The sequence below is a fragment of the Balaenoptera ricei genome, chromosome 5, assembly GCF_028023285.1.
Source record: "Balaenoptera ricei isolate mBalRic1 chromosome 5, mBalRic1.hap2, whole genome shotgun sequence".
Taxonomy (NCBI): domain Eukaryota; kingdom Metazoa; phylum Chordata; class Mammalia; order Artiodactyla; family Balaenopteridae; genus Balaenoptera; species Balaenoptera ricei.
This window is the reverse complement of record NC_082643.1, coordinates 122,761,742-122,781,550: the sequence shown is the minus strand read 5'-3', so window position 1 is coordinate 122,781,550 and position 19,809 is coordinate 122,761,742. Positions and strand designations below refer to the sequence as shown.

General features: G+C 39.0%; 1 protein-coding gene across 1 annotated transcript in view; it reads left to right on the top strand.

The window, feature by feature from the left end:
- NDNF (neuron derived neurotrophic factor) overlaps nucleotides 1–19,210 on the top strand; it is a 37,575-nt gene extending 18,365 nt beyond the window's left edge. The window contains exons 2-4 of the mRNA XM_059923523.1: nucleotides 9,935–10,122; nucleotides 15,549–15,673; nucleotides 17,312–19,210. Coding sequence (XP_059779506.1) covers nucleotides 9,935–10,122; nucleotides 15,549–15,673; nucleotides 17,312–18,705 — 1,707 coding nt within the window. The 3' untranslated portion in view covers nucleotides 18,706–19,210. The remainder of the gene's footprint in view (nucleotides 1–9,934; nucleotides 10,123–15,548; nucleotides 15,674–17,311) is intronic.
- Nucleotides 19,211–19,809: the final 599 nt, after the last annotated feature.

Sequence of the window (19,809 nt, the reverse complement as noted above, 5' to 3'; positions counted from 1 at the left end):
CTACAACAATAACCATTCAGTACATGAAATGGATGTACATGTTTCCGTAAAGGTAGGTTGATTTTTCTTTACTTCTGTCCTAAACCTGTTATTTCTTATCTTAGAATTAGATACAGAGGAACCCAAGTTGCATTGCGTCCTTGAGGAACTTAGTTTCTGCCCTATGCTACCAGCTTTTGTAAGAGACAGGCTGAACTAACCCTAGACTCAGGGGCTCACAGCTACAGGGTACCCTGGAGAACACCTGGGCCAACAAGCCATCAACATGAATAGTTCTCCTGCCTACAGTGGAAGTGTCTTGACTCTCAGTCTGTGAATTTTCCACTGAACCATGCTTCTTGACCTTGGGGGTGGCGGGAGACTTTGTGTGGAAAAGAACAGTGATCTTCGAAAAAGTAGCTTGTCTTGAGGAAATATTTGTCCTTGCCTCTGGAGTCTTTCTCTGTGATCTTAGGGACATGATGTGAAATTTTAAGGACCCTCTTCAGAATGCAGTTCCCTGCTGATCTCTCTTTACCTCTGCCTAAGAATATTTTCTTCCTTACTTCTAACTAGACCATAAATACCTCAAGAGGAGAGGATGTCTTGTGTTACTGGCACACTGTTCTGTGTCCAGCACATGGAGGGGGCTCAATTGACATTTGTTTACTGATGCAGTTCTACTTCTCTGCCTCAACTCCCTGACCTCCCCCACCTCCATCTCCCTTCCCCAAATCTAGTTCATTCTTCTCCCTTCTTCCCACTTCCACTCTGAGTCCCATTCTGTCCTCACCAGCTCTTGGTGATTCTTCACTCCAACTCTGTTAAGCACTTATTATCTCAGCTACCCTTTTCCTCTTGGTATGTGTTAGCTTACATTGGAGGGCACTTTTATGCATGATTAATGTCCGCTCGACTCGATGGTAAACAGTCGGACGATATGGATGTGTATTCAATATTCTTGTACTCTCAGTGTATTTTTAAAGCGTGTTTCACACAGCAGGGACTCTGCTGACCATGACAATTCACTTTTGAGACTGATATGTGCTGCTGTTAGATGCTGCTGGTACATTGCCATGTTCCATCTTAGCTAGGTTTCTGTTGAGGATGGCGTGTGTCGTTTATTAACTGCTTTGGAGAACATTGCACAGGAAGTCATTTCCATTTTGTTGCAGATCAACAGGAAATAAGGCTTAGTTGCCAAACTAAAGTAAGAAAAGCAACCGAGCATATTCCTCCTCCCTTAGGGGCTTTCATTATTCCAGGAATCATTAGCTTCTCCTAAGACGGTGGAAATGAGCCCAGGTATCTCAGTTGCACCTACAGAGGAAATTTGGATAGGAGGGGGATATTCAGTATCTTGTTCCAGCTTTATTTTGCATTATCTTCTAAATTGCTTTTGAATGTATCATATCTTCGAATCACCTAACTAACAGATACATTTTAGGTGATCTACTCCTTCCTTTAGTAAAATGAGTCTGGCTTCCTGAATCAAAGACTACTCTCTATCTGTAGTACATTTATTTTGGCCATTTCTATTGTTCATTATTCCTTCCATTGGCATTAATTATGGTAGGAATACAGGGTCACTTCCTTTAAAACCTTATCCTCTTTCAAGCTGTTCGTATTATGTAGGCTTGGCCATCTTTTAAAATTAGAGTGCCCTAGCCTTGGCCCTGCTGTGAACTGCACACCATGAGGATCAGAGGGAAGGGGATGACAGAATGGAAACTTTATTCAGATCTTTGGCATGTTTTAATTTTACATTGCTTTTTCATACTAATTTAATTTCCTTCCAGAATGAAAGTTGGCAATCATTTAGAGAAGTAGTAGAGGAGGTTGGAATCATTGCAGCTGAAATGCCTGTGAAGGTCCCTAATCCATAGATTATTGACATAATGAACTCTAAAACCCTTAATAATCATTCCACTCTGCAATGACAGCCTGCATTTAGAGAGCTTTAGCCTATGTGTTCTGTGCCCAATGCTGGCTCTGCTCTGTTGGGCTATGGGCGTTAGAAATATTGCAGCTCACCCAGCTCGGGCAGGAAACCACTCCTTAGCGCAGACCAGAAGCTCTTGACTTCTACCTGCTTCTTTCACCCTTTTCAACTATGGAAACATACCAAACCACAGAATGCTCTATTTCCCTCAAATTTGCAACCATAGTAGAGGCTATTTGTATATTTATAGGAAGAACCAACTAATTTCAGTTAACATTTTCACTGTTTGCAGAAGACAGCAGAACAAAACGACTTCTGGGAATTCAGCTTTTTTCATTTTCTTCTGCCTTGAGGGAATCTATAGGTCCAGGCTGGGCATTCTACTGCGTCAAGTGCATAGACAGACCCCACGCCCCACCCACCTCTCCTTGCTCACAGATCACGTCCTGGCAGGCACGGGGGCCATGCCCCTGACCAAGGCTACATTTTTTTTTTTCTTTACAGCTAGATCAGATGCTTCAGATTTATTATCAGATGTGGCATGGATGATTCAAACAAAAACAAATGCCCTTAAGTTTAAAAATAGAAGTTAAAAGACTAAATATTTGCACTTAAAAAGGAAAAGAAAATAACAGAAATCTCTGCGGCAGACCATTCCTTGAAATTATCCTCACTAAATTATAATCATGCACTTTCCACTCTCTGTAATTAAACATTAGATTTTATTTATTCCAGATGCATTTGTCTCAAGTAAATTCAGAATGCCCCATCCTTCTTTTTGGTCATTGTAAGTTTATTTCATGTTTGTGGCCTACACACGATTGGGCGCATTGGATAGTTTTTAAGTGCATCTTAATGACTCTATGAATTTTCTTTTTAATTGTATGCTATGTGTGGCCTGTTTATCCTGATGAATCTGATCTTATTAAGTTTTATACCATGTAATGTCTATAGGAGCTTGATGACACTTTTTACAAATACATTCACATGTCCTACAAGGAATTTGCAGGATCTTGGTGGTTGGTGGTAAAGGGATGGAGGAATTTGCTTTGATCATATTACTCACAGGTAGGTAGAGCTGTTGGCTGCTGTTCTGAGGAAACTACAGAACTGAGAAAGGTTGCAATGCCTTAATTTATATGACATCTTCTATTCAGAGAGCCTTGGAAGTTCCATGAAAACCATAAAGAACGTTTTATTTACCAGCCTTGCAAATTTCTTAGATTAGTGAAATAATGTAACTAAACAGCAGTCTATAAATATTAAAGGCAAGCATTTTAATGGTTTGAAATATTCCCTACTCTTAAGACAAGAGTCTCAATTAGGATTTGTGGTTAAATTCATTTAATACATATTTCAAAGTAAAAAAAAATTAACCAGATTTATTTACTTACTATCATTGTTTACACAGTTTCAAATAATAAATTTTTATTTTCACTAAGTGAATCAGTGGATTAACCAAGATGATAAGTTGACTATGTAACTGAAGATAAATTTTGCAAAATGACGGTAGGAGAGCTGCTGCTGACTCCCTGGGGAAAGTTTTATTTGCTTTTAGGCCTATTGTGGTTTTTTTGTGGTGATAGAGGTCATCCTGGGTGGTTAGTTGGTACACTGATAAATTATTCCAGGCCCCTTTAATATTTTTTCTTGCTTACCATTTGACCATTTTACAATTCTCAAGCATTTCCACAGGTTTGTGGGAAAAGGATGTGCCAGGTCAGTTTGACTGTTTAAAAGCCATGTAGAATAAAAAGTTCAGGCTTCCCTAGTGGCGCAGTGGTTAAGAATCCACCTGCCAATGCAGGGGACACGGGTTCGAGCCCTGGTCCAGGAAGATCTCACGTGCTGCAGAGCAACTAAGCCCGCAAGCCACAACTACTGAGCCCAAGTGCCACAGCTACTGAAGCCCGCGCACTTAGAGCCCGTGCTCTGCAACAAGAGGAGCCACCGCAATGAGAAGCCCACGCACCACAACGACGAGTAGCCCCCGCTCGCAGCAACTAGAGAAAGCCCGCGCGCAGCAACGAAGACCCAACGCAGCCAAAAATAAAAATAAATTAAACAAATAAATTTAAAAAAAAAAAAAGGTCAAGTTAATGCTGAAAATAAAGTCTTAGAATTATTTATGTGTTTTCAGTTACCCATTAGCTGCTCTACTCCCTACCCATTTGGGGACAATACAAATGCTTTATATCTCTACATTGGCATTTTGTTTAAAACTGGTCTTCAATTCACCCACCGCGGTCCACGCTCCTCCACGCTCTGTCTGTGGGGTAGGGCAGCAGAGGGCCCAGCAGGGGAGGAGGCGAATGGGAGAAGCAGCTCCAGCCGTCACAGTCCTCAAACATTCAAAAGCAGCCCCCCTCCACCCTCCTGGAGCTGTAGTGTTCACTCGCTCGCCAGAGAGTGGGCAGCAAATATAAAAATAAAATTGTATATATAAAAGGTTCTTTTAGAACCATTGCTCATGTACCTTTAACATCATAATTGGATCCATATAGTGTGTCTAACTAGCTTGAATTTAAATATCTGTGTGTGTGTGTGTGTGTGTGTATATAGTCTAAACTAATAATAGTTTAGTTTATTAGTTAAACTAATAAACTTTAATAATATTTAAAGTTATTTACTTTTCAGTGCCCAAACCTCTCTCTACCTTTCCAGGTATAGAATACATTGTTCATCTCATTGGACAATTATATTTCAAAACAATTTCTCCTTTTAATCTAAGACACATTGGCATTCCAAAGGATAAAACTACCTCATATCTCCAATAATCTAGATTCCCAATAATCTAGATTAAAGTTTGAGGTATATCAAATCATTAGGTCATTTTTCTTTTCTCACTTCAGTTTTGGTAGGATAGGAAGGAATGTTCAAATATGGGGAAGGCCTCTGACAATATGAACAATCTCAGAGTTTTAGATTAGCATCTATGAACATGATTCACCAGAACTTTTCAATCGAAACAGTCAAAGTCAGTCTTCTCAGTAATAGGATAAAACCACCTAGTTTTTCTGGGCTGAAAATCATTGTGCAACCAAGTTGATTGATCTGCCTAGCAAAATAAAAATATTTGGAACCATCCTAGCAACTTTCTACTTCTGTTGGAACTAGACCCTTGACTGTAGACAGATAGCAAGATTTCTTGCTGTGCAGACACATTTCCTAGATTATCCACAAGATGCCAATGACAGAAGTAATAACGCTGAATGAGAAGTTTTACTTTAAATTTTAAACCTAGATAAGCTCTAGATACCTAGAAGTAACAAAAAGAAATGAGAGGAAAAGTTATGCCATTAGAGGGCACTTTTGTAATCTTAGAAGAAAAGTCTGTTCTTATAGACTGGATTACCCAAGGCTTATTCTTAAGCAGAATGTATTTTCAGTTGTTTATTTAAAAGTGACTAATTCTTAAGCTAAGAGAGAACATTTTTTTGGTAGGGAAAAAAATCTGTAAAATTCCATCCTTTAAACAATACTTACATAAAGCTTTAAATTTGAATAAGTGAATATAAATTGCAAAAACATGCACAATATGTCTGCATAATAGTTTTTTGATTAGCCATATTCAATGCTGCTTTTAAGTACATCTTGTTAAAAAAATGCTGCCTGTAACCTGATCAAATTGAACAAATTATTAGGTTTCCCTAAAAACTGAGTATGTTTTTCCCCAGCAATACATGAATGTTATTAGATAACATTTTGAAAACAATAATCCTACAGAATATAAAGTCCTGTGTTTGGGGAATCATACTAATTTTTTCCAGTTTTATCGAAAAATAATTGACATACATCACTGTATAAGTTTAAGGCATATATCCTGATGGTTTGATTTACGTACATTGTGAGATGGTTACCACAATAAGTTCAGTTAACACCCAGCTTCTCCTGTAGATACAATAAAAAGAAAAGGGATCATACTAATTTTAAACACTTTTCTGAAAAGTGTCTGTTTTGCCCATAGTTGATGTGGCAATTTAAATAGCTAAAATTGTTTCAGAAACAGAAAGTGTGACCTGATAGAATTTTAGCTGAGGATATATGATTTTTTTTTTTTTTAAAGAAAGCAAAAGATAGTTTAGTCTGTTCCCTATTGGTGATTATCTAAATAAAAATGTCTACCTGAGCCAGTAAAGTCCATAAGCCAGTAAAATAATTTAACAAGTAAAATCTTAGTGTCAATAACTGTGAAGAGTATGAGATTTTACCCTCCTTGCAAGCTAACAAGTTAGCCTGCCGTAGTTTCACGGATGTTAGATGGCATGAGACTCCTGGGTCAGTGACCAAGGACTTTATTACACAGAACAATAGCAGAAGCCACAGATCCACAGCGGCAGCACTTTCTCCCACTGCCTGACCCCCCAATTCTCGTAGGGTGATGCAAAGGGGGCCTGATGGCATCAGCCCATAGAGCGGGGTTTATTATAAGAGAGCAGCCCTGAGCTTAGGGAACCCAGATTTTTATAATGGGTAGTAATCATGCCTGCTCTTTGCTCCAGAAGCTTTATCTTCCAAGGCTGTTTACTACACAAACATCCTTGAAAAGATAATCTGGAACAAAGGCAGTCAGTTCTTCTTCTCCCCACATATGCACAAACAAGCACAGAAACCCATGAAGAATTGTCTTTTTAACACTTAACTCTGCATAATCCTATCATCTGAAGTTGTTCACTTTACTAAATATTACATGGCTAAGTAGCTGACGTGGGGGAATATATAATAATCATATTTACCACATTCCTGATAGTTTATATTTCTTATATCATATTGTATTCACTATGTGTTCTTACGCGTCCAAGCCTCAGTTTGATCATTTTTGAGATGAGATGAGATAAATAATAGGGCCTACATCATAGGCTTGTTGCTGGCATTCATGAGATAATAGATATGAAGCACTTAGAAGAGTGCAGCACATACACAACAAATTTATTAATATTGTTATTAACTCAAAATTCATCTCTTTTTATTTGCTGATTTAATAAAGAGAAGGTTCCTCCCACAGGCAGCTGAGGATGCTGGGAAAATTCCCACCAGTCATAACTTGCTAGCTCTCTAACTCTGGGGCTGACCTAGATATCCCAAATACCCAGGGGCATTGGGCGGCTTGTCCTGTTCAGCTGTGCAGTGGTACTGTGCAATTGACAGCTTTGAGGGCAAATATGGGGCTAATGAGAGAAGGCTGCCCTTGAGTGGTTCTAGGGCAAATACGCCCAAGTATCTCACACTCAAGTGCTGCCATGGCATGTTTGCTCTAAGTTCCTAATAAATATGGAAAGCCAAATTCTAACCATTTCTAAAGAGACATATTTTATTATCTGGCCTCTTCTGCTCTCAGGAGGTAAACTTTCAGAGACGCTACTACAAAGTAAACTGAATGTGTTTTATTATGCTGAAATAATAAGTATTTCTTTATAGGGGCGGCATATCAAATTCTATTCAGATTTTCCATTTCTGTTAGCTACAGGATGAAGGGCATCAGAGGAGAGGGACTGAGGGTCGTGAGTGGAGGTCCCATTCAGTTTACTCCACCATGTCCCTATTTGTTTTTTTATAAATTTACTTATTTATTTTATTTTTGGCTGTGTTGGGTCCTCTCTGCTGCGCACAGGCTTTCTCTAGTTGTGGCGAGTGAGTGGGGGCTACTCTTCGTTGCGGCGCGCGGGCCCCTCACTGCGGTGGCCTCTCCCGCTGCAGAGCATGGGCTCCAGGCGCACGGGCTTCAGTGGTTGTGGCTCTCGGGCTCTACAGCACAGACTCAGCAGCTGTGGCCCATGGGCTTAGTTGCTCTGCGGCATGTGGGATCTTCCTGGACCAGGGATCGAACCGTGACCCCTTCACTGGCAGGCAGATTCCTAACCACTGTGCCACCAGGGAAGCACCCCCTATTTGTTTTGAATAGGTTCACTAAGCTTTGATTTTTGATCCCCCCAGCCATCTTTTGTAGATATAACCTTTGTTTGCTGTTAGTAACTCCCATGAGCTCTTGTTTATATCCCCAACTTTCCTTGGATTCCACCTTGACAATCACCTGGATATCTGAGGGACAGGTTATTTAATGAAACTCAAAGAGGCCTGGTCTTATTCCTAAACTGCTAGCTATTTGGGAAGAAGATTTTAGTGTTCAGTCTCAGAATCATCATTTGTTTTCAGAGTTTAGAGGTCATCCATCCAAACCCTTCACAAAATTGAGGTCCAGAATTTTAAGTGAATTGCCTAAGATTACACTTCTAGTTAGGAGCTGAAACTAAAAAGTCAAGTTTCTTAGCTCTCAGTCAAATTCTCATTCAATGGCAATACAGTTGAGAAATAAGGATGGAAATAAATGTTTGGGCTCTGTAGTCAGATTCACTTGGGTTTATATCCTTTCTCTGCTTATGTTAAAGGAGGTTGATACTTATATAAGAATAGCACCTACTTCACAAGGTTATTGTGAATATTAAATGCAACTTAGCACCGTGTTTTGCACATAGTAACTCCTAATTACTGCAGATATTTATATGGAAAATTGCAGAGCACATGGCAGAAAGCAAATTTTGAAAAAGTAAGTTAAAGGAACTTTCTGAGCAAGCTCACTGGGAAAAATTACTTCTCAGACTCTCATAGAAAAAAGAAAAGCTTATTCCCTTCAAAAAAATATTTTCAGTTGTATGAATCTATTTTTGGTAGCACTCAAAGAAAAACTAAAGTCAAGTGATGGTTTAAGTAGAGGTGACCTCATAGCTATAGCAATGACTATTTAGAAATAAAACTGGCATTCTCTTCATTTCAAATTATAGCAAATATTTGCATTTGACGTTCTCACTATTTAAAGTACTTCAATGTAAAAACACTATATTTCCCTAATGCTTGAATTCCCTGATGTACGTTGTCAAAGAGATAAGGGAAAACAACTCCTTACCTAGTTTTTTCTGTGAGGAAAACAGGCACCAAATCCTCAAAGGAAGCAAAGCCTTTCATTAGCACTTGAGGTGAAAAGAACTCGCCTACCTGCGGCTTCCTGTTGGGAAAGGGAAACATGTAGAAGATGGTGTCCTTGAAAACATCCCTACAGCAAGGTGCCCTAGAGAATGATCCATGATTGCTTATAGGATTTTTTATGAAAGTCAGTGATAAATACCAAAATGTAACTCAATGAAAACTGGAGTGGTAAATATATAACTCTGCTGGAGGTTAAGACAAATGACCTAAGTATAGAACTTTCCAATGGTCTTTTTTTTTTTTTTTGGCTGCGCCGCAGGGCATGTGGGATTTTAGTTCCCCAACCAGGGATGGAACCCTCACCCCCTGCATTGGAAGCGCAGAGTCTTAAGCACCGGACCACCAGGGAAGTCCCCAGTGGTCTTTCTTGATTTGAAGTGGGAATCCAGGCCCACTTTTTAATATGGTAAAAGTTTATATATAAGTGTTGTGTTGAAGAGTCTGGTAAATCTGTAATATTAGACACTGGCAAATAACTCACCTCGGGATTTTGGACAAATTGCTTATCCTATAAGAAAGTTAAACTTTATAATCTCTTAAAATCTCTGATTTATGAAAATCTGATTTGCAGAATAATTCTATATATGATCCTTCGTCAAATTTTGAGGAAGAAGAAAAGTAACTGTGTAGTGGTAATTTTCTGGCTCTCAGTGGGTCTCTGTGACGTATGTTATGGTTCAAGCTTTGAGACATTTGTATGGAGATGTCTACAATGACCATATTGGCTTCTGCCATAACGAAGGGGGGCCTTTTCTCTCCGAATACCCGAGGAAGTTAATGCACCAAGAGTCCTTTTGTTTCAAAATCTTTTTAATATCTGAAACTCTGGTGAATTCATTATCGACTTGTTGAAATACTTTGAAAAAAAAAAGAACTGGAAAGTTGCCTTGAAGCTCATGTGCATGTATCCAAAATACATAATACAGCTCTTTCTGTCAAAACCAAATAGTGTGAACCCTTCAGAAAGTTCGCAAGTTGCCCAAGTGTTTTGCCTGTAAAATTAATGTCAGCAATTCTTTTTGTTGCCCCAAGATGGTGCCTCTCCACTGGTGTATGCTGTGGTTGCTGTTACCACTCAGCTCCAGGACCCAGAAGCTACCCACCCGAGACGAGGAGCTCTTTCAGATGCAAATTCGGGACAAGGCGTTTTTTCATGATTCGTCAGTAATTCCAGATGGAGCTGAAATGAGCAGTTATCTCTTTAGAGACACACCTAAAAGGTATTCTCCCTGCAGTATTTCCTTTATCGATAAGCTCAGAAAGGGTGTCTCTGAAAAAGAAAGTGACCTTTTAGACTTAGTTTAGGTAATTTGCAATCAACCTCTGGATAGCGTTGCCTATTTTTCTCTAAGTAAGAAAATAAAATGGCAGTGCAACATCTAGTCGTTAGACAGCTCTTTGATTCTCGCTGATTGTGATCTTTTGGGTGGAGAGAGAAGTCCTTGCATGTCTAACGTTTTGGAATGATCATTTTCTTTTCTTCGGGATGGTAGGAAATTTCTAAGAATGACTCTACAGGATTAATGAAATTAATTGAACACATATGATCCTTCAAGGGTTTGCATTGGCTTGTAAGGATAATATTTCTTTGATCAATATGATTGGTTCTGAAAGCATCAAACAAAGCAGAGATAAAAACTGGCCTCTCGCTTATCTTCACTCCAACATCAACATATTGAACTCACATAATGCTTCTAAGTATTTTGGCCTTTAAAACTTACATATATCAACATATCATATCAATCAATCAATCAATCATATAAACTAATTATATTTAAAGTTACTTACTTTGCAGTACCCAAACTCCTCTTTATCATATTTCAAAAACAGTTTCTCCTTTTAACCTAGGGCACCTTGGCATTCCAAAGGATAAAACTATGTCATATCATCAATAATCCATTTTCTAAAGATTGAGGTGTATCAAATTATTGTCGTCTTTCTCTTGTCACTTCAGTTTTAATTGACAATAAGAATGGAACGTGGTGCTCCTCTTCCACTGAATGGCACAGACATGTTACCATCCGGTCAGTCTGTGTGAGAGTAGATAATCAGTTTTCATATTTTGATGGGTGTGACCTATTGTTTGGGTATCATTTCAGCACCATCTGAATGAAATTATTTGTTTGCATGAATGTAATAGATTAGGAACTGATTTGTCAGTAATATATAAAATAATTATGACTCTTTCAATGACATTCATAAGAGTGAAGGCACAAAATGCAAGGATGATTACACTAAAGGAACTTGATGTCTTGGTATTTACAGAGACTTAGTCTGTGAAAACAAGGAAGGGTAGAGGAGGCAGTTTTAACGATTCAAATTAGTCTTAAATATCAGCTGAATTCATGCCGAACCATTTTGCTTGTCATATTCTTTTGTCTCTTGAAACTTTTGAGTGAATCCAAATTTTTCTTTAAAAATTACTTTGATTTCCCAAATGTACTTGTGCACTGCTTTGCAGTGTTCTTTAAAATACAGCATTCCTCATTAGGTAATCATTTCACTTAATCAAATAAACGGTTTATCTTTGATCTTCCAGTCTCTTAAAAATTAAATAAGTTTTGGTTCTAAGCGCTGTCTTAAAATTACATTTTTTTTTCTTTGAAGCAACATGTTTTTATTATAAGACATTTCAAAACAACACATGCTCCTTTCCTCCTTCTGTTTTTATTTCTTTCATTTGTTCATTCTTTTGGGTTTTTTTCCCCCCCACAAATCATGATTGGAGACTTTGATATCTACATTTGGATGCAATGTTAACAATAGTTAAATAAAGAGTTGTGGCCACAGTCATTTCTAGGGGTAAAATATGTGATGGGAGAACACACATAGACATTGTTGATATTACAACTACAGATGAAATTCCAGATAAAGTTTGGAAGCAGAGAATAGCAAAAGAAAACAAATTCATTAATTATTCTTATGCTTATACATAAATTCCAAAGTCTAAATGGTTCATGAAGTGTTTATCCCTCAACTCTGGCCTTATAATTTGGAGCATATTTATCACATTTCTATCTCCCTCACTAGCCAGTAAATACCTGGCGCTCATAGATCGTGCCCTATCATCTCTGATTGCAGCTGCCTTCCACCAGTGCACTGTGCATGGTAGACAATAAATGTTTGTCAAATTGTTAAAGTTTATTCAGATTGTCTTTTATCCCTAATCATAAGTGCTTCCATATGAAAATGTTGACTTAGAGGGACTCTCTGATGTTTTCTATGTATAATGATTACCCTGTGGAATGCAAGCATTGTTTTCTCTGTTATTGGTTGCTTATGGCCGGTATTAAAGTTACTAAGACAAAGTTGCATACTTTGGGAAATAAACTACTTTCTTGATTGAAATGAGAACAGAAGATAATAGATGAACATGCCCATTGATTTCAGCACTGGTTAGCTCTGCTACCCACATAAAAACCAAAAACAAACAAAACTAAGAAGTTTTGAATACTTTTAAAATTACACGATGCTAAATAAATTATTTTGTCTTACCTAATTGTTTGTAATGTTCATAGGTTCAGTCATGTTTAGGTGGTTAATATCACCTATGCAACCTGGCCAAAGGAACAAAATTCTACTCTCCAAAAGTTGACTGAATTTGAAAATTAAACCATCTGACACCTGTCTTTAGGGATGCTTAAGTCCATAAAATTTCCATACAGTAAAGAGTGCAATCATCTAGTTATTTTGTTTGGATGATTGTCTAACTTTACTATATTCCAAACAAGCTTTTTTGCTTTTATAGGATCTTCACTTTATTTGTCCTTCCACAGCCCTATTTCCACCCTCCAGCTCCTAATTCATCTTGGAATAGTGAAGGGGGGAAAGCACACGTATTTCCATTCAGATTCAGTATCTTCAGGTAGAAACAGACTAAGTGTAGGTATCCTAAGGCTAGAATAAGGTAGGTGTTATGATTCTTGGGTTCTGTTTATTCATTTAGTAATGCATTCATTAAGAAAAGTTTATCAAGTACCTTCTACATGCAGAAATCTGTGCTAAATGCTGAGAATAAAATGACATGGAAAATGAACCCTAAGTGGGCCTTTGTTGGGAAAATGACATTAATCGAATAATAATATAAATATATAGTCACAAATTGCAATAGGTGCCCAAAGTGAAAAGTATAGGACACTCGGAGTATGTGAGAGAACCTGAGCCAGAACAGTAAGAGAAGGCATCCCTGAAGAAGTGACATTTAAATATTAATAAGGGCGTGTACATCAACTATATTTCAATTTAAAAATTATTTATTTATTTATTTACAAATATTAGTAAGGACTAAGGGGTGTATTTCAGGCAGAGCAAACAACATCCCACTTGATGATATGACATCATGATATGGCTCAAAGAAGCCCTACGTGGTTCAAGCAGAGAAAGCAAAAGGGATAATGACATGACAGTGAGGTAGGCGGAGGCCCCACTGCTGGGGAAGTTGTAGACTCTCTGAACAATTAAGGACTTTTCCTCAAAAGTGAAAAGCTAAACTTATTCATTAATTAATTAAACAAATATTTATTAATAATTATTTTAGTCTCTAAGTCTTCATCAATGAACCAAATGCCCTGCCCTCTTGTAGCTTTCATTCTAGTTGGGGGAGGTGGGAAAATAAAAAAAATAAACAAAGGTATATATAATACATCAGGTAGTGATAAGTGCTTTGAAGAAAAATGAAGAGGAGTAGAAGAGCTTCACGGGTAGGAAGGTGATATCTTACATAAGGGGTCAGAGTCGGTCTATGGCGAGATGGTGACCGACTCTAGAGAAGAGAGTTGACGCAGTGACTGAGCACGTAAGGTCAACAGCTGGAAGATGAGCATCTCAGCTGGAGGAACAGCAAGTTCAGAGGCCCTGAGGCAAGAGTGTGCCATAGTCATTCCACAGAGAGCAAGGAGCTGAGTAAAGAAGGGAGAGAATAGAGGAGACAAGTTTAGAGATTTGGTTGGGCACGCAAATCATTGCAAGTTCTGAATGAGACAAGAAGCTCCTGGAGGGTTTGCAGCGAGTGTGTTCAGACTTAGGTGTACATGGGCATCTCCTCCTGGAAGGAGGTAAATAAACTAAGGGGGTCAAAGTGGAAACAAGACCAGTCAGAAGGCTATTGCAATGCTCAGACAAGAAAAACTGGTGGCTTGATCTGGTGGTAACAGGGAAAGTGGAACAAAGTGATGGACTCTGGGTATATTTTAAAGATGAAGCCAAAAAAAAAAATAATGACTGCTGATTCAGTGTATGTGGAGTGGAAGAGTAAGAAAAAGTCAAGAGTGACTCTAAAACGTTTGTCCTGAGCAACTGGAAGGTTAGGGCTGTCATTTACTGAGTAGAGACAGACTGCAGGAGAAGTTGGTTTGGCGAGAGAATGAGAAGTTTGGATTAGACATCTTAAGTTTGAAATTTTCAGTAATATCTGAAGGAAGATGGCGAGAAGATAGTTGTCTCTAAAATTTAGCTAAGAGTTCAGGCTGACAATTTAAATTGGGGAATCATTAAAATAGAAGAGGTTAAAGCTGTGAGCCTGGGTGAGATCACACAGGGAATGAGCACGGGTAGAAAACTGTGTCCTAGCACGGGCCCTTGGTTCACCCCATGGGTTAGAGGTCAGGGAGGTGAGAAGAACTGCAGAGGAGACTGATGGAGCAGGTGACCATGGTGGTCAGTTTGGAGAGGGTGTTGGGGTGGATATAGAGAGAATCGAGAGGCAAAGAGGTACCCAGGAGGTGCAGTCTCTAGGAAGTGAAACTTGCTTATTTTTTGCCGTGAAACCAGTGAGGAAACCACTGTTTCCTCCCTTGCAAGATTATGGGCTTTGAAAGATAAACAGAATCATCTAAATTATTCAGAGTAAGAGTATATAGCATTGTTATACATAGACAATATTTTTATTCTACTTAAACGTTCTTTTGAGACATCATTTTAAAAATCTAAGGGGAAAGCGTAGAGGAGAATGTTTTGTTCTTATAAAATGTTTTAAAATCACTAGGTTATTAATTCAATGGAAAATCTTAGTGATAGAGAAATGTGTCTTTCCACTGACTGACACAGTTATCTTTGCCTTTTAAAAATATTTCTCAAATGGTCATTAGATACCTCTCTCCAAAAGGATGTGGAATAGTAAAACTGTGAACAAAAGTCAAGATTGTAAAAGCATGAATACAGTGTTATTTTGCCAGAGACCAACATGCATTTTAGAAGGACATTGCTGTGAAAATGATCTTTTGGAATGGTTGGTGCTTTAGAGTGCCCTTGGGGTAACATAAATTTATTGTCAAATTTATGGAAAATGCAGTACCTGTAGGGCAATGTACCTGGAAATTCCTCTTGGTTGTGACCTACTTTGCACTGGTGTTAAATAACACCCCCAAACTGGTAAGTGTTGATTCTTAACTCGAGCAATACCCAAACTCCACGTTTTGGTTCAATGTCTTTCAATTATCTCAGACTGTGTCGATGGTAAGTCTGGTCGCAGAACCTTGGGCTATTGGACTTCCACGGTTACTGCTGAAAATATCATGATTTGTGTCAGATAGCCAGTTTGATTTTCTGTTAAATGAATACAAATTAAACCAAGCGATTTTCCCCAGTAATCTTGGTTGTAAGTGTTAGGATGAATTACCTCGGTCTGAAGTGGTCCACTTTCACCCAGGTATTTCTTTGTGGTTGAAGAAGACAACACCCCACTGTCAGTCACAGTGACTCCCTGCGATGCGCCCTTAGCGTGGACGCTGAGCCTCCAGGAGCTGCCAGAGGACGCGAGCGGGGAAGGCTCAGGTAAGCGGCGCGGCAGATCTGGCCCCAGACCTCTGGATGGATAGCTGAAAGGCTTATGAGACGGACAGCCTTCTCTTAGTAAGAAAAATGGGGGAAGCTGGAGATTTGGGGATGGAGATGAGGGAAATGGAGAATGACATCAGATGGTGGTGATTTGGTAAAATAAAAGGTTGAGAGAGACAGGTGTGTGGGCTGAAGGAGTGAGGAAAGGCAAGAGGTGAGCTTCCCTGGCTGTGGTTTGCAGTCTTGTCTAACCATTGGACTCACCACTGGGGGCTATATATGCTACTGACGACTGCATCCTACCTCAGAGGTTGTGATATAATTGCCCTGGGGTGGGGTCTGGACATTGGGATGGTAAAAGTTCCCCTCCAGGTGAATCTAATATGCACCCAAGGAGAAGAGCCTCTGATCTCAGGGGAATAAAGGGAAGCCACAAAGAGAGAACAAAAGGGCATTGAGCACCACTGAAAGTCCAGGCTGAGAAGAAAGTCAGGAGGAATAGGTCAGGCATTTCAAGAAGATGCAGATGATGGAAAGCAAATAACAGATACAAAGAAATGAGTAGAGTCTGTATGAGGCCCTGGGTTGATGCTGCCTCCCTTTAAGGGGCAAAGGCATCCTAGCTTAAAGTGAAGGCTTGAGATTGGTGCCATGACAGGATGGTAGCAAGCTGGATACTTACAGTGATGTGGGAACACTGTAATTAGGAAAATATTGAAAGGGCACATGGGAAGTGATGAGATTGAGGTAGAATGAATAGTCACATGATGATTGTGTTAATTGCGTGGTTTAGGAATATGAAATTCTACATACCTCACTCTCAACCTGCAGTGATCAGCTGGAAAAGATCCATTCCCACTCTGGCTACACAGTCCTTCTCTGGGTCTTCTAACACTGATATCTGTGTGATATCTGATATTAATAGTAACAAAAAATGGAAAACATTATTTTAGTTTCAGTACTTTCCCTATATTCCTCCTGAGCACGTGTTCTACACATTGAAAATTAGGTCCTCTTACTGGTGCTTTATATTCTATATTTTAATGAGATTGTCCAGTCCTACTAACAAAAGCAAAATTAGTGAAATGGCTAGCCACCCAAGTGCAAACTGATAGAATCCTTCTGGTAAGCAGATTGACAGTAGGGATTAGTCTCTAAGAGGTTTGCAGTCTTTGACCTAAAAATTCTACCAGCTGGAATCTATCCTGAAGAAATAATGTAAAATCAGAAAAGCCTTACATATGTAACAGCATTATTATAATGGTCAAAAATTAACCAACAGTTTTATTTTTATGATATAATATTAAGTGAGAAAAATGGAGGTTTCTCTAGGTACGTATATGCATGATAATAAATGTTATAAAGTTGCAGAGAAAATAATACCAACTGCATAAACATGTGTAGAAGGAAGACTGATAGAAATAGACCAAACTATTAATAAAGGACTATCTGGATCTTGTATGAATGGATGATTTTTTTTATCTTGTTCTCTATCTCCCAGTTTTCTACTGGGAACATGTATTCCTTTTATAATGGAGAAAAACTCAATTAAATTGTCTTAAGAACACAATCTAAGGTTAGCAAGCCACAGCACATGCCCTGACGTGTAGGCTGTGCTTCTCTTGTGTCTTTTAGGGGATCCAGAGCCTCTAGATCAGCAGAAGCAGCAGATCATTAATGTGGAAGGCACAGAGTTATTCTCCTACAAAGGCAACGACGTGGAATATTTCATATCTTCTAGTTCTCCATCTGGTTTATATCAGTTGGAGCTTCTTTCAACAGAGAAAGACACACATTTCAAAGTATATGCCACCACAACTCCAGAGTCGGACCAGCCCTACCCTGAATTACCTTATGACCCAAGAGTCGACGTTACCTCCCTGGGATGCACCACGGTCACTTTGGCTTGGAAACCGAGCCCCACGGCCTCTTTGCTGAAACAGCCCATTCAGTACTGTGTGGTCATCAACAAGGAGCACAATTTCAAAAGTCTCTGCGCGGTGGAAGCGAAGTTGAGTGCGGACGACGCTTTCATGATGGCACCAAAGCCCGGTCTGGACTTCAGCCCTTTTGACTTTGCCCACTTCGGATTTGCTTCGGATGCTTCAGGTAAAGAGCGCAGCTTCCTGACAAAGCCGTCTCCGAAACTGGGGCGGCATGCCTACTCGAGGCCCAAGGCTGACATTCAGAAAATCTGCATAGGAAACAAGAACATCTTCACCGTCTCGGATCTGAAACCCGACACGCAGTACTACTTTGACGTCTTCGTGGCCAACAGCAACAGCAACATGAGCACTGCTTACGTGGGCACCTTTGCCAGGACCAAGGAAGAAGCGAGACAGAAGACAGTTGAGCTGAAAGATGGGAAAGTTACAGATGTGTTTGTTAAAAGGAAGGGGGCAAAGTTTCTACGGTTTGCTCCAGTCTCGTCTCACCAAAAAGTCACCTTCTTTATTCACTCTTGTCTGGACGCTGTCCAAATCCAAGTGAGAAGAGATGGGAAACTTCTTCTGTCTCAGAATGTGGAAGGCATTCGACAGTTTCAGCTGAGAGGAAAACCGAAAGCCAAATATCTCATTCGACTGAAAGGAAACAAGAAGGGAGCGTCTATGTTGAAAATACTAGCTACCACCAGACCCAGTAAGCAGTCATTTCCCTCTCTTCCTGAAGACACACGCATCAAAGCCTTCGACAAGCTCCGTACCTGTTCTTCGGCCACCGTGGCTTGGCTAGGCACCCAGGAAAGGAACAAGTTTTGCATCTACAAAAAGGAAGTGAATGATAATTACAGTGAAGACCAGAAGAAAAGAGAGCAAAACCAATGCCTTGGACCAGATACAAGGAAGAAATCAGAGAAGGTCCTCTGTAAATATTTCCACAGTCAAAACCTGCAAAAAGCAGTGACCACAGAAACAATTAAAGGTCTTCAGCCTGGAAAATCTTACCTGCTGGATGTTTATGTCACAGGACATGGGGGGCACTCTGTGAAGTATCAGAGTAAAGTTGTGAAAACCAGGAAGTTCTGTTAGTTACCTTGTATAGAGATATATCACTTAGAACTCCAGGAGAGACATTAAATCACTTTAAGTATAAACTGACTACTCCCACAGCTGAGAGAAGTTGTGACCTGTACTTGTACTATGGAAGAAAGGATATCAACTGGTGTATATTGATGTTTATATAAGTAATTGTTGGAGGAGACTTGGTCTAGTGTGCCCCAATGGTACCTAGTGTGCATCTGATATCCACTGATGTCAAAGAGAAAGGACATCTTGAAGGAACTGCCATCCCTTGCTTTGACCACTGCATGAACTGCTTCTAAATTATTTTATCACCTAAAAATTTTGAATATGCCATTCATTGCACACATCCACAAATGCAAATTATTCCTCTCAATAGATGCTAGGATATATATAAATTATTTTATAAAGTCTTGTTTTAAATGTCAGTGTTTCTATGATTGTAAACTATTAAATTCTTTTCCTGTTAAAGTACGGATCTAATCTAAGTATATTAAGTGGACAGCCCTTTAGTCAGTTCTATTGCTATTGTAAATTCTTATCTGTTGAGTAAAATGTTTAAATACTGTATGTATCTCATGTACAAAGTTGACATACATTATATTCATGTATATAAAATTAAAGATATTAGATTATATACTGTTCATTTTCCCAAGCAGCTACCTTGGTGTATTCAATTTCTATTCTGTCCCCCAAACTGCGCCTTTATGTAATTTTGCACCAGGTTTGACCCTTCTTTTAATAGTTAAAAGGCATGCTGCATCTCTCTAAAGTTACTGTGGCATTAGAGACAGTTATTGAAATTTGTATTTTGACATTGAATAGGAGCTAGCTGTTGTGAGAATTGAGAGCGCACCAATGGACTTAGAATAAGACAAGCCTCAAAATACTGTAGCTCGATAAGTATTCAACAAATCGTCCTTAACAACCTAAAATATATTACCTTTATTTTAAAAATAAGCATCTATTTTAAGTACAAAATTGGGATATGCCAAATATTTTCCAGCTGCTTGAATATTAGCAAAATAATTGTTTTGATTTCTACTGGGAGCAACTAAGCAACTACCAATTAGGACTGTAATTAGTAATGAGAAAAATATGGAAGCTGCTGTT